At 30.6% G+C, this 15,015-nt stretch overlaps 1 protein-coding gene and 1 long non-coding RNA gene across 2 annotated transcripts in view; both read right to left on the reverse strand.

The window, feature by feature from the left end:
- The window catches only part of LOC112090765 (zeatin O-glucosyltransferase-like), a 1,482-nt gene extending 962 nt beyond the window's left edge, over nt 1-520 (reverse strand). Inside the window, exon 1 of the mRNA XM_024162818.1 lies at nt 1-520. This exon is cut by the window's left edge and continues 962 nt beyond it. Within this exon, the coding sequence (XP_024018586.1) occupies nt 1-520 (520 nt within the window).
- Nucleotides 521-13,307: 12,787 nt separating this feature from the next.
- Nucleotides 13,308-14,551, reverse strand: LOC112090764. The gene is made up of 2 exons (XR_002901811.1): nt 14,447-14,551; nt 13,308-13,705 (listed from the first exon to the last, which is right to left on the reverse strand). It is a non-coding gene; the product is annotated as an uncharacterized LOC112090764 (long non-coding RNA).
- Between the last annotated feature and the right edge of the window lie 464 nt (nt 14,552-15,015).

Genomic DNA, 15,015 nt, shown 5'->3' on the forward strand with positions numbered 1-15,015 from the left:
CCCAAATGTACAAAAAAGTCGCGAATGCCGAGACGCTGTGGAAAGGATAGGCCTCGGCATTTGTTATGGAAACGACATCCTGAACGACATATGCCATGCAAGAGTCGTAGATGACGATAACTCTTCTCGCTTCCGACGACAGCTCGCGGATGAGCTCTCGAATAGGGTCGCGGAGATGGCAGGTCGCGTAGATTGAAGGAAGGATGTGAGAAGGGAAATTGGTTGGAGCAGTGGTATCAGGAGGAGGGCAAGCAAAAGGTGGGACCGTAATATCATGGAAGTGGATATTAGTGGAGGAATTAGGGTTCCAGCCGTGGACTCGGAGCTTCGCTTGGCGGATGTGGGTGGCAGCGGCGGCGAAGTGGACGGGGATGTCGTAGGTGGAGATGAGTCGTGAGAGGTGGAGGAGCTGGTTAAGGTGGCCTTGGGCCGGCAAGGGTACCATGACCACCACAACTTTGGATGGGTTTAGACCATTATTGATTACGGCATGGTTTTGATGGTTCTGGTGGTTAGCCATTTTTGGTGAATATTTATGAATGGTTGTTTACTTTGCTTTATGATCTTAATCTAGGTGCATGAGTTGGATGTTAAATATTCTCATCAGCGTTTTATAAGGGAAAATTATAAAGAGCTTTATCGGATACACAATTTGTTTGAATTGTGATGATGATAACTATATAGAAATTTTGTCGTTTAATTAACTATAGTTTTCTACGCATGCCAGCATCAAATATATCTATAGCATTGAAGTGCTTTCTTGATCTCGTCATTCTGAGAAGGACGCGTGAAGCGAAATTAATTTCTTTATGTTATATATTCAGCCAAAAAAAAAAAAATCTTTATGTTTTATATATCCAAAGCACAACCAAAAATTTAACAAGAGAAGCCAATCAAGAGGCAGATTATGTCACTAGCTATTTGAAAATCTTATACCTATATACTAAGGTCCCGTTTATGTCACCGATTCGAGTTTAGAATTCAAATTTTACTACAGTAAAAAACTCTTAGAAACAGTCACATTAACTTTTTTGCTACAGTTAAAAACTCTCACATAAAGTCACATCTCAACTCAAATTAAAAACTCGAATCAGCGAACTAAACAGATTCTAAATCAAATAAGTTCGTTAGAAACAAAAAATCAGAATAAGTTTCGCACGGTAGTTTCGCAAACTGTAGTGTGAAATATTTTTTTTTCTTGCATTCCACTGTTTTTTTCTTTCTCTTTTTAGTTCTTTCTATCCTTTTTTAGTCTTCCTTCCTTTTTTTTCCTACTTCTTTCTTTTTTTTCTATCCTTTTTACATTTTTATCTTTTTTCCAGTAATATATTTTTCTTTTCTTTTTTTGCCTTCTTCCTTTTTTTTTTCTGCTTATGCTTTTTATCCTATTATACTTTTTTATTTTTCACAATGAGATCCTAATAAATATGTTTTTCATTTTTATCTACAGAATCTCGCTCGCATATGTGCGCGGTTTCAATTAGTTGTAATAAAAAAAAATTCCTCTCCGCAATGTTGGCATTGTGCTACTAGCTTTGAAATTGTTGTTTTTCCCTCCCCCCCCTCTCTCTCTCTCTCTCTCTCTCTCTCTCTCTCTCTCTCTCTCTCTCTCTCTCTCTCTCTCTCTCTCTCTCTCTCTCTCTCTCTCTCTCTCTCTCTCTCTCTCTCTCTCTCTCTCTCTCTCTCTCTCTCTCTCTCTCTCTCTCTCTCTCTCTCTCTCTCTCTCTCTCTCTCTCTCTCTCTCTCTCTTCCTTGGTCGAAAGATGTTAATTGATTTGCACAAGTTCTCTTTCTGTTAAACAATAAGATGATTAAGAGCCAGTTATAACAGTGTGCCCTTAGTTCTGTTCAAAAGAGATTGTAATTGGTTAGTACGTAGTTTGTTAATTGTACTAATTTTTGTGTTAGAATTTCCTAACGTTTACTATTAATGATTCACATTTAACGGAGTTTTGATTTAGAATTTTAATGGGTGATTAAAACTGGTAACTACTTACTAATAGTGGGAGATTTCAATTTTCTTAATTGAAAATTGATGTTTAGAGTTTCTAATTCCATATAGTGACGAAGTCAAGAATTTTTGTGAGGGGGCTAATTTTAACTACACTAAGTTACTACAAATTGTCTTTGAGGGGATTTCTTGTCTTAAAAAATATTTTATAGTAACCATATTATCAAGGTTATTGAAGATAATTTTCTCGATGTACATATGTAAAGTATCATTAATTAATTGATCTTCAATTCCATTGCGTACGTAACTAATTCTTTAAAATATTCGTAACAAAAAATACCCTCTTAGGGACAACAACAAGTAGAGTTACTGCTAATATTAGAAGTAGATAAACTAATAGATGTGTATTTTTTATTCTTAGTTAGTTATAAAATAGCTTTAAAGTTAAAATTAGTAGTATTTTTTAGAAAGTAGTATTCTTCGAGGTATTTATTTAGAGAGTAGTATTTTTAAATTTTTGGAGGCTTTAAGATTACATTTTTAATTTTTTAAGGGGGCTATATGTAATTTACTTTAATATAACTATAAATATATATAACATAAAAAACAAAAGAAAGCATTAGTTGGCTCCATCCCTGAGCACTATGCTCACTTTCAGTCCTCTTGACTTACTCTAAGCGCAACGATTTACCTTCATCTTCTCCTCGGACCTACTCTGGATTCTCTACAAAAGTTTACAAACAACAGGGTTAGAGAGTAACAAATGAAGCTTAGGGTATTCACTCTGATTTTCTCACACTTAAGCACAAATACGAACATTCAAATTTTCTCCCACAATGAACACTTTATTTTTTAGTCTTGTCTCTCTCCATTGAAAGTCACAAGGTGACCTCCTTGAATAATGAACCACTTAGATATGAAAAAGGTCTAGAATCTCTCCACTTGATCTAGGTTTAAATCTTCCCGAAATACAAGCGGTCGTTGTTCAAATGGAAACAAACAAGTTTAAGTTCCTTCTTATTTGCGGATAGACTGCTTGTTTTCTGGCTTTGTCGTCTGAATAGAGTTACATGGACTTGCAGTGTCAAGACACTCAAAACAGACGAATTGTAAATCAAATCCGAAATTAATCTCTAAAATTCTGCAGATAACATCCAAAAAACTTAGTAAATAAGTCGACTAACCCTCGAATAAATCTAGGTTCAATTGCGCACAAGGATTGAATCCATATAGTCTTAACTCAAGATATTCAGAGAATAAATCGTGATAAATTTAAGATTTAAAAATCAAAACTCCGTCACACAAAATCAGCACAAAAATATCTTGAATTCAAAGCGCGAATATCTATAAATAATCTCCACATATTTTCAATTTTAAGTCCAAGATTCTCTCCATGGCAAATCGGGTTAAATATGGAAACAAATAATTAAATTTATTTGATAGAAGGTTTCCAACAAGATATTCATAGGAATAAAATTTCTAACATGAATCATATTTTTGGTTCAAAGATAATTATTTTGGAGAGCAAGGAAGGTCATTTCTCACCCTATATATTCAGTTATATTAATATCACAGTCATCTAAATGTGTTTGAATACAATCATTTATGATTAAAAAAAAACTCTTAGTATCTAAGTGTCATTTATATTTGCCCTCAACAAAAGCTTTTAGGGTGAGGAATGACTTTCATTATCTTCAACTGGACTTTCAATTTGACCTTAATTGTATAGATTTTTAATCTGAAGGGTCACTTGCCAGGAAAATAAATAATAGGAATTAAATCACCAAATTCAAAAAGTTGAGGGGTGTATTTACGGTTCAAAATTAAGGATTTATAATTTTTATTTACTAAATATTTCGTCAAAATAAAAAATTCCAAATCAGCCCCAAAGAAATCCCCTTAAAATCTCGTCTCTCCATAAAATCTTAATATTCTAGGTGCATGAGTTGGATGCTAACTATTCTCCTCTGCATTTTTTGGGTTTTCATAAGGGAAAATTAAGTAGACGTTTATTTTACGGATTTAGAATTATGATTCAGAATTATTTTTGATTTACGTGTAATTTTTATGAGAAAAAATACTGTAATGAATAATGAATTATAATTCGAACCATGATACGAATCCTCATACTAAACTTAACGTAATAGTTTTGGGGGACACAATTTGTTTGAATTTCGATGATAATATTTATGTAGTAATTCCGTCCTTTAATTGATCACTAGTTTTCTACGCACATATGCTCAGCATCACATATATAGAATTGAAGTGCTTTCTTGATCTCTTGTCATCGAAAAGGACACATTAATATAAATGACTTATTTTATGTTATAAATCCAAAGACAAACACAAATTTTAAAGAAAAGCCAATCGAGAGGCAGATTATTTGTCAATATCTCAAAATTGCAATAAATCATTGCTAGTACTTTCCGAAACCGCGATAGTACTCTCCGTTTAGTGTTCACACATGTTTTCTTATCAAATCTTAGCAGATTCTAAAACGAATCTCATCTGCGAAATCACTACGAGCCCGTTTGGTTAGAGAATTCGTTCTCTGATTTGAATCGTGGTTCATGATTCGCTACAGTATTTTCTTTCATAAAAAACACACATAAATAAAAAATAATTCTAATCTCATAGTTCTAATTCATGAACTAAACGGGCTCTACAAGACTAAACATAAAAACTTGAAAGCAACGAATCTTAGGAATTTATCCTTTTTTTTTTTTTTTATGCTTCGACTATATCAATTTGATTATAGTTATTTATCATCATTCAATACATGGGTCTATGGGGACCCGTGTCCCACTCACTTTTTTATTTATTTAATTTTCAAATATAATTTTATATAACTTTATAAATATGCCCCATCAAAATATATTTTTTATAAAAAGTTATCTTGTTTCTTTTTTTTTTTTTTTTACTTGAACCTGTCTCACTATTTTAAGTTATTAAATTGGTTTCTTACTTAACTTCCTAGAAAGGAACTATTCTTTTAGTTGAATAATTTTAGACAATATTTGATCTCTTTTTTATTATCTACTTTTTTCTTCCACGCTTTTATAAAAAGCGTTGTTTGATTTTGAATTAATATTATTTCAACATAATAAGTTTGTGTTGATTAATTATGTGTGAATTTTACTTCGTAATTTTAGGGATTAGCATTGATTTGCGTATTTATAATTTATTTCTTAAAGAAAATTGTTAGTAACTATAAGGAAAAAAAATAAAAAATGGTGAGAAAATAAATAAAAAAATTCTTGTGAATGCCTCACTGAAATAAAATCCTAACTCCGTCCTTAATTCTATATGATAATTTTGTATTTTCTTTTGTCAGAAGTGGATGAACTCTCTTTTTCTTTGCACAGGTTTTGTCCTCCGGGATTGCCGGCCAGGCAACTTTTAAAACATCTTCTTAGTTAACAATTATAAAAGAGTGAGATTGGGCACTTTTTGGTTTTGGCATTTTTGAATTTCAACAAAGTTGGCTATCCATTAATTAGAATTATTTAATAATACAATACAGTAATAAGAGTTGTTACTTATTCAAAATCTTGTTTCATTTTTACTTTTTTTTTATTATTTTTATATCTCTAATAAAGTAATTAACGCACCATCCTGATCGATGATCAGAAAGAGCCATCGGCCCTTTAAATAAATTTAACCTCACCTTCAATAACGACTCCAATAAATAAACTACAAAGAATTATTACGTAATCATAATATTATTTGGAAATTTCTTTTCCTTTTGAAGTTTGATTTTTATATGAAGGTAACTATAGAGTTGTTCTTTTGCAACAAAATTTAGAAAAAGTGTAAACTCAAGTTACAACTTTATTTAAGTTCACGTTCTTTTAAATTCTAACTTTATTCAACTTTATTCAAGTTACAACTTTAACTCAAGTTATAACTCAAATTCAACTCAAAAACTACACTCAAGCCACACTCTAAAAGAACAACCCCATATTTCTAGAGCGTACATATTCTCTAAGAGCTCGTTTAGTTTGCTGATTCGAGTTGAGATATGACTTTATGTGAAAATTTTTTACTGTAGTAAAAAAGTTAGAAGTGACTGTTTTTTAGAGCTTTTTACTTAAAAAAAATTTAAATTCTAAACTCGAATTGGTGAAATGAATGAGGTCTAAAATGTTAACATTAACACTACTCTCCATCAATAATAATTGTTTATTTATCTCTGTAACAACTATAATTAATATTGTAATAAGAATTGTTAATCAAAATCTTGTTTCGTTTGTACTTTTCCTTTACGATTTTAATGCCTCTAATAAAGTAACCAACCGACAATTCGGATTTACGTCCGGACGTCCTCCACAGTCCAACAAGCCACAAAATCAACCACACTAGGTCCAAATCAATTAAATAAAATCAACCATGCATTAAGTTTCATAATTCAACAACTTCCTAGGAAAATCAATTCTTCATGTAATAATACAGTAACCAATCATAATATTAACAACGTAATTTCATAATCCAACATCTCCAAGAAAATCATTTCTTCATGTAATATACAATAGTCAATCATAATGTTAAAGTAAATTCATAATTCAACATTTTCAGAAAACTAATGCTTTAGGTGGTATTCAATAACTAATCATAATACTTGTTGACGGTTAAAATTAGTCAACAGGTTAATAACAAGTTTCTTAGTGATTTGCGAATAGATTAGGGATGAGACTCATAGACTCAAAAGAAAAATAACAACACCAAGAATTATAATTGTTCACTCTAATATAAAGCTACATCCACTAAGAGGGTTTTTACTATTCTTGGTAGAAATTACAAATTCTAGGGAGAGTGGTGTTCAAAAATCCGAACCCCGCTCAGGCCATTCTCCCTGCATATATACATCATGTTGCATCTGTCAATTACCAATTATTTAATCAAATCTCGTGATATCCTCACCATACTCCAGAATAGTAGTATCTGATCACTGAGATTTCAGCTAATCTGCCTGATTTTCTCCACCGGCTTCACCACCTACTATGCATGCATTTAATGCACGTCAAATCTTTGTACAGTTGTACTTCGATCTGGACGTGGGTGGGTTCGTCGCCTTCAGCTCTTTGAAAGCAATCTTCGCTCATGGCCAGTAAAGCATTCGTCTCCATGTCGTGACCTCCGTTCCCTCTAGTCGACCCTTTCAGCGGAGTTATTTAATCGTTAAGGATCGACGTCTATGAAGTGCGCTCTACTACTACTCCGTACCTTCCTGTCTCAATTATTTTATGCTTTAATCGCGCCACGTGGCACCCAGCCATTGCCTCATGTGGGGTTTAAGGTTTTACCCCACAACAATACTAATAACGTAAGTTCCATAATTTTCCTCTTTAACAACAACTCACATTTCATAATTAATAAACGGCGCGTTTAGAACCCGTTCATTCTGTTTTTTTTTTATGAAAATAGAAATGAAAACGTTTTCAATCTCAGGCATAAATCATTTTTGAAAATGTGTTTGGTAGTTTTATTGAAAGATTATTTTCATATGAAAATAGAAATGAAAACGTTTTCAATCTCAGGCAGAAATCATTTTTGAAAATGTGTTTGGTAGTTTTATTGAAAGATTATTTTCAGTATAAGAAAAAACTGAAACTCCTTTTAGTTATAATTTTTTAAAACATGTAATAGTATTTTAAATGACATATTAAATAATTAATATGATCCCAATTGAGTTATACTATTAATTAATATAATATATAAATATCTTCTATAGGAGAGGCTGCTCGTGCAAGCAATATCTGAGGCTGGGTTCGGGGTTAGATGGAAAGATGGATCTGAGAAAATGAAAACGATGAAAAATCGTTTTCAGTAACTCTCCTGTTTTGGGAGAAATCAGTCTTTATATTTTTCTTTCTATTTTTTGTCTTTGGTTGCTCGAAACGCAATTTTCTACTCACTTCCATTTTTTTCTCCTCAATAAACGTGAAAAATGTTTTCAAAACCACTTCTAAATACGCACAAAATCTTCAAAAAGCGACTAATAGGATCCCTACCTTGAAATTGATCCCAAAGGGATTGTAGACAGACCTTCTTGAATCCAATGGTGAGGTCAGTTTTACGAAACTCAACGTCCAACCAAGCAGATCAAAACTCTTAACTCTGGAAATATTCGACGACTCAATCTCGACCTTTTGATCACGGTTTGGAGAAATTGAATGATGAGTCACTCAAAATGGGTGAATGGCCATTCCTTTTGAATGATCATTCCTTTCTTATAAATCCAATCAAACATCAAAAATTTCATTCCATTCTATTCCCTTTCTTTCCATCCAACCAAACACACCCTAATAGGCTATTAAATAATAGAGATACTTTTTTTTGTCTCATATATCTCTAGGTGCTAGAGCTAATTTGAAAAAAAAAATTGAGAATCTTGAGATATTAAATTATAAAAATAATAAAACTTGTGGTTGTATCGATTAAAATATTTCTTTTTGGTTATATTATAATTTTTTTCTAAAAAAATAATTTTAATTACATGCTTTCCGTATTAATCATCATATTTTAATCGGATCTGTATAGTGTCTTAAAGCTTTAACAAATTAAAGAATGTTAATCGAAACAATACTCAATCGAAATGTTAATTAAATGTTAATCATATTCAACAAAAGCCTACTAATTGGATATAACAATCGCTCAATGTTGTTTTCATTTTCGAAAGGTCAAATTTTTGTGTGGTTTGATAGAGTCTGCTATATATAAAAACTTGAAAGCGTTTTGTGTTGCATATAGGATATGAGATAATGGCTACAACTTTCAAGATCATGTTTCTAACCTTTGTGTTGAGTTTCTCCATATGTTTCGTACTTTCTTCTTCAGGTTATTATCTAATATCAATAATTAGAACTTTTTTTTTTCAGGAGATGTATCACATGCTTTTCAATAATGTGTGTGTATATAATTTCATTAGAAAATTTTTTATTATAAGTTATTATTATCTTTTTTTTTTCCCTATTGCATCATCAATTATGGGTTTTCCTCCTTTTGTTTCTTGAACAATTGTAAAGATATCATCATTCCCTTAAACCTTTATGTTTCTCAATATAATAGATGTTACTTTGTCGTTTAAAAAATGACATATAGATACATTATTTTTAACCCGTTTTTTTTAAGAATAATAACTTGAACTTCCACAATCCTTCTATTGCTTTAGGGGGGTTTTCTTTCTTTATTTTTTTTTCTCAATTGATTCACGTAGTTTATTCTTATATGATAGTGATGTGACGTTACTTTCAATGCTCTTTTTGATCTTGAAAACATTTGAATTAGGAAAAGGGAGAAAGAGAAAAATATGTTAAGATTTGAGATGAATTAAAATTAATAGGTCAATAGTTTACATAAGTTAATAAATAGGCTAAATTACTGTTTTCGTCTATAACTTGTCTGATTATGAACCATAACTTAACAAGTTATTATCCATAATTGTCCATAACTTGTCTGATTATGAACCATAACTTGACAAGTTTGTCCATAACTTATCTGGTTATGAATCATAACTTAACAAGTTATCACTTATTAATTTTTATAATTAAAAATTAATTTATATACTTCCTTAAACTTTTTATATTAGCATATTTTCTATTATTTTCCTTAAAGAAAACTTATATTTCACACAAAGTTGTAGATCCTTTTGTTATCTTTCCAACACTATTTAAATCACTCAATTCCGATATCATCGTAAATAGTTATGATTAAAATATTGATAGACAGGTGTTCGGACACAGGTTGCCATAATAGAAAGAGTTTTTGGAACATTTACCATGTGTTTGGTTGGGCAATTCAGCCCAATTATTGCGTTTTGCAGTTGGTGGTTTGGTAAGAGTATTAATTGCAATTGAATGGCTTATACAGTTTGAGCTGAAACCGATCAAATTAAGCATAGTTTATTTTACTGATACGAGTTTATAATTTAAATATTATTATAGTAAAAAAAATTTTAAAAATAATTATATTTAACTTTTTTACTATAATAAAAAACTCTCATATAAAATCACATTTCAATTCAAATTAAAAACTCAAATCAACTAACTAAACCAACTCTTAATTTAACCCCACCCGCAATTCAACATTCAAATCAATCTTAAACAGTATAAACCAACTCCACAATTCTGGCTTTTATTTAGTGGGCCCACAGGACTGATTTGGCATTCTCTCTTGAGGACAAATGATGCCCCTGTTTGTGTATTGAGTGGCCGTTTACTATTTTTAACCTGCAGTAATGAGTGTTTCAAAATTTTTAATTGGCATTATTAGCCAGTAACAAAAGTAAGTAAAAAAAAAAACACTTTCAAAAAAGTTTTTTTAAAAAAGCTACCTAATTAAAAAAAAAAAACCTACAAGAAATTTTAATTATTATATAGATAATTTTTCTTTAAAAAAGGACATATAGATACATTATTTTTAACCCCTTTTTTTTAAGAATAATAACTTGAACTTCCACAATCCTTCTATTGCTTTAGGGGGGTTTTCTTTCTTTATTTTTTTTCTCAATTGATTCATGTAGTTTATTCTTATATGATAGTAATGTGACGTTACTTTCAATGCTCTTTTTGATCTTGAAAACATTTGAATTAGGAAAAGGGAGAAAGAGAAAAATATGTCAAGATTTGAGATGAATTAAAATTAATAGGTCAATAGTTTACATAAGTTAATAAATAGGCTAAATTACTATTTTCATTCATAACTTGTCTGATTATGAACCATAACTTAACAAGTTATTGTCCATAATTGTCCATAACTTGTCTGGTTATGAACCATAACTTGACAAGTTTGTCTATAACTTATCTGGTTATGAACCATAACTTGACAAGTTATGACCTATTAATTTTTATAACTAAAAATTGACCTATATACTTTCTTAAGCTTTTCATATTGTATTAGGAGGTGGGCCAACAATAGTTTTATACTTTAACACTCCCCCTCACGTGTGGGTTGGACAATGGGCAATCGTGTGGGTAAATTAATTGGAAAGCCCAACACGTGAATATTTAAGCCTGAGATATTAAAGACCCAACACATGATAATTTTAAATGGAGATAAAGAGTACAATTACAGGAGTTTAAACTCAGGACCTCCCACTCTAATACTATGTTAGTTTATCAATCCATCCCAAAAGCTTCCTTAGGAAAACTTATATTTCACACAAAGTTGTAGATCCTTTTGTTATCTTTCCAACACTATTTAAATCACTCAATTCCGATATCATCGTAAATAGTTATGATTAAAATATTGATAGACAGGTGTTCGGACACAGGTTGCCATAATAGAAAGAGTTTTTGGAACATTTACCATGTGTTTGGTTGGGCAATTCAGCCCAATTATTGCGTTTTGCAGTTGGTGGTTTGGTAAGAGTATTAATTGCAATTGAATGGCTTATACAGTTTGAGCTGAAACCGATCAAATTAAGCCTCGTTTATTTTACTGATACGAGTTTATAATTTAAGTTTTATTATAGTAAAAAAATTTTTAAAAATAATTATATTTAATTTTTTTATTATAATAAAAAACTCTCATATCAAATCACATTTCAATTCAAATTAAAAACTCAAATCAACTAACTAAACCAACTCTTAATTTAACCCCACCCGCAATTCAACATTCAAATCAATCTTAAACAGTATAAACCAACTCCACAATTCTGGCTTTTATTTAGTGGGCCCACAGGACTGATTTGGCATTCTCTCTTGAGGACAAATGATGCCCCTGTTTGTGTATTGAGTGGCCGTTTACTATTTTTAACCTGCAGTAATGAGTGTTTCAAAATTTTTAATTGGCATTATTAGCCAGTAACAAAAGTAAGTAAAAAAAAAAACACTTTCAAAAAAGTTTTTTTAAAAAAGCTACCTAATTAAAAAAAAAAACCTACAAGAAATTTTAATTATTATATAGATAATTTTTCTAAAATTAAACTTTTGGTGTTGTATTATTGCTTATGCATTATCTCATTTTTTTTATTTTTAAAAATTGCTACCAATTAAAAAATGACTAAAACAAGTTTTAATTATTATTTAGAAAACTTTTCTTTAATAAATTTTTAGGTGTCGTATTATTTCTTGTGCATTATATTATTACTTTTTTCAATTTTTTCTTTAATAAGTTTTAATTATTATACGGCACTTAATTTAAGAGTTTCTATTTGTGCTTCTTTTGAAAGATTTTATGTTTGGATTATTTTGAGATAATTTAAAAGAGTTAAGTTTCCTTTATTTCAGTTTCGAAAAATTTATTTACTGTTGAGTTTTATTTAAGAAAAGACCGCCTATTATGTTAGTTTTTCAAAAGAAAATTTATTTCACTTTTGAGATTATTCTAACGAGTTTTACTTATATTATATAAATGATTATTTTTCGCATAATTTAGAGATGTAAAAGAATCCTGCGACACCTCCGATAGGGGGTGTTACAGTTGTGGTATTAGAGCCACTATTCTTATTGTTGTATTACATATAGTTGTTAGCAGGACAATTCTAATTGTTTGAGGAATTTCTCAAAAGGAAAATTGAAACAAAATAAATATTAAGTAACAAATCTTATTGCCCTGTTAATGAAATTTGTTACCGTGATAAATAGAAGATTCTAATTGTTAGAAATATCTCTCTATTACATTCTCTCTATTTTTTTTTTTTTTTTAATCTCTAATCTACCTTTAGCATTAATTGGATCTAAACAATGTAGAGTCATAGTTAACCTTTCAAAAACAGTATAATAAAGTAGTCAAACTTATACAAGTATGAAACTTGAAAAAGGGTAGGTAAACTAAAATAATATTATGATTAAGTAACAACTCTTATTGGTTTATTAAAAATAGTTGTTACCATAATAAACGAACAATTCTAATAGTTATTGAATTTCTGAAAGGAAAAATTAAAATAAAACAAAGATTAAGTAAAAAAAAATCTTATTACCGTGGTAAATAGACAGTTCTAATGGTTAAGAGAATATCTCTGTTACATTTTCTTTCATGCTTTCTTTAATCTCTAATATTCTACTTTTTATTATTAATTTGAATTTAAATATTGTAGAGTCGTAGTTAACCTTTCAAAAAATAATAAACTAAAACATTTACATAAACACAAAAGTTGAGAAAGAGCAAGAAAATTAAAATAATACTATGATTAAGCAAACCAGTTCTTATCATCGATTAAATGTAATGTGATACACGTGATGGCTTTTCTGTCTAGATTTTAACCGTCATCAATGGGAACACTCGTAACACTTTCTAGTTTCTAATTCATAGATAATTTTGACAAAAGTAAAAATTTTGAAAGGAAAGCAGCTTTTGCCAATTCAGGAAACAGAACCATATACCCTAAAAATATAAAATATCTACACCAGTTGCATCAGCTAAAAATAAATGTATTGAATTATTATTTGCTAGTTCAAGCACATATTGAAATGAAACTGCTGTTAAATTACTATTGAAATGAACACAATAAAGGGAACTATGAAGATGCAATAGACATTTTGGCACCGTTGTGTTGAACAGTTTTAATATAATTCAACAGAAAAGCCTCGAAAAACTATTCTGAATCCTCTGTATGTTCCGGCTCTTTTTTTTTTTTTCCTTTTTTTTTTCTTTTTTTTTTTTGGTTTTGGTCTACAATTCAAGGGCTGCAGAGGTTCTTGAGATCCTCTTCTTTTGCATACCAGTTTGGAATAATCTTGGATACATGAGGATAAAGATCCTTGTAGGAGTTTCTGATTGTTCCTTCTGCCACCCCAGTGGCAACGGAGATATCTGCAGTCAATGTTTTCCTTAAATCAAAAGGTGTGGAATTGAATTTTATGATTTGTAAAAGCCCTTTCATGTCATATTTTACAGTTCTACACATGTCGAAAAAGTTTGAATCGTCTAACGTAATCTTTATAATATCAACATTTAATTTTATTAATTTCATAAATACCCTCAAATTTTGTACTCTATTTTAACATGCCTCTGAAGTTTTAAAATGGCTTGTTTCACCCTCTAAACTATGCAACCTATTTCAAAATACCCTATACGTTTGTAATACTAATAATGATGTGGCACTACTTACAATTTTATAAATACCCCTTAAACTACTGATTTTAAGTCAACTTATCCCTTGAATTTTTACTTTAAAAAACTTTCCTCCCGATTTATTAAAAGATTCGGGGGCAAGTTGACAGAAAATATATAGTTCACGGGGCATTTATGAAATAACATTAGTTCAGGGGGTATTTTGAAGAAGTTTACATGCTTCAGGGGTGGTGTGAATGCTTTTCAAACTTCAGGGAGCATGCTGAGTTAGGGTAAAAGTTTAAGGGGCATTTATGGAATTAATCCGTAATTATATTATAAAATGATTAAATGATATTTTCAAAAGCCCCTCAATGAAAAACCTAAACTTCTGCTAAATGAAAAACCTAAACTTCTGCTAAATGAAACCGTGCACTACGTCTCAGAGAACTCAAACATTATTGAATTCCTAAAAGCTTTAGAAACCAAGGGGATAGGAACCTTTGAGAGGCTTTTTATCATCCGAAAGCTGGGTTATAATGTAAATAACTGCTGCTGCGATTGATATAGGGCTCCTCCTGCAGTTTGGATAATAATAAAAGAAAAGGAAGAAAAAAGAAAGAAATTAGTCATTCTGATACGCATATAACAAAATCTAGAAGATCAAAATGCCAGTTTGAGAACAGATCTCGTCATCAAGCATAGTTCCATGAACAGATGATAAATGCCGACCAGTGAAAATAACATATAGCAAAGCTGTACAGATAATGAGCATCGACAAGTGGATATAACATGCAGCAAAAGTGGATGAAAATTTCGGGAAAACAGAAGCAACAAAAACAAAAACCTTCCTATCTGTCCGACTCTACACAGCTTTAACCTGGCAAAACATCCTGCCACCCAATCCCTCGATATTGTCCTTCATGATGGATTTTAGAAATAAAACCATCTCAACTAGCTTCTCCTATGCTATTATCCATGTTTCAAGTTTCATCACTTAAATCTTATTGGATTCCCGCACGATCTACCCACAAATCTACCATACTACGCAAAGAAATTATGTCATCTTT

Source organism: Morus notabilis, unplaced genomic scaffold (assembly GCF_000414095.1).
Source record: "Morus notabilis unplaced genomic scaffold, ASM41409v2 Scaffold2314, whole genome shotgun sequence".
Taxonomy (NCBI): domain Eukaryota; kingdom Viridiplantae; phylum Streptophyta; class Magnoliopsida; order Rosales; family Moraceae; genus Morus; species Morus notabilis.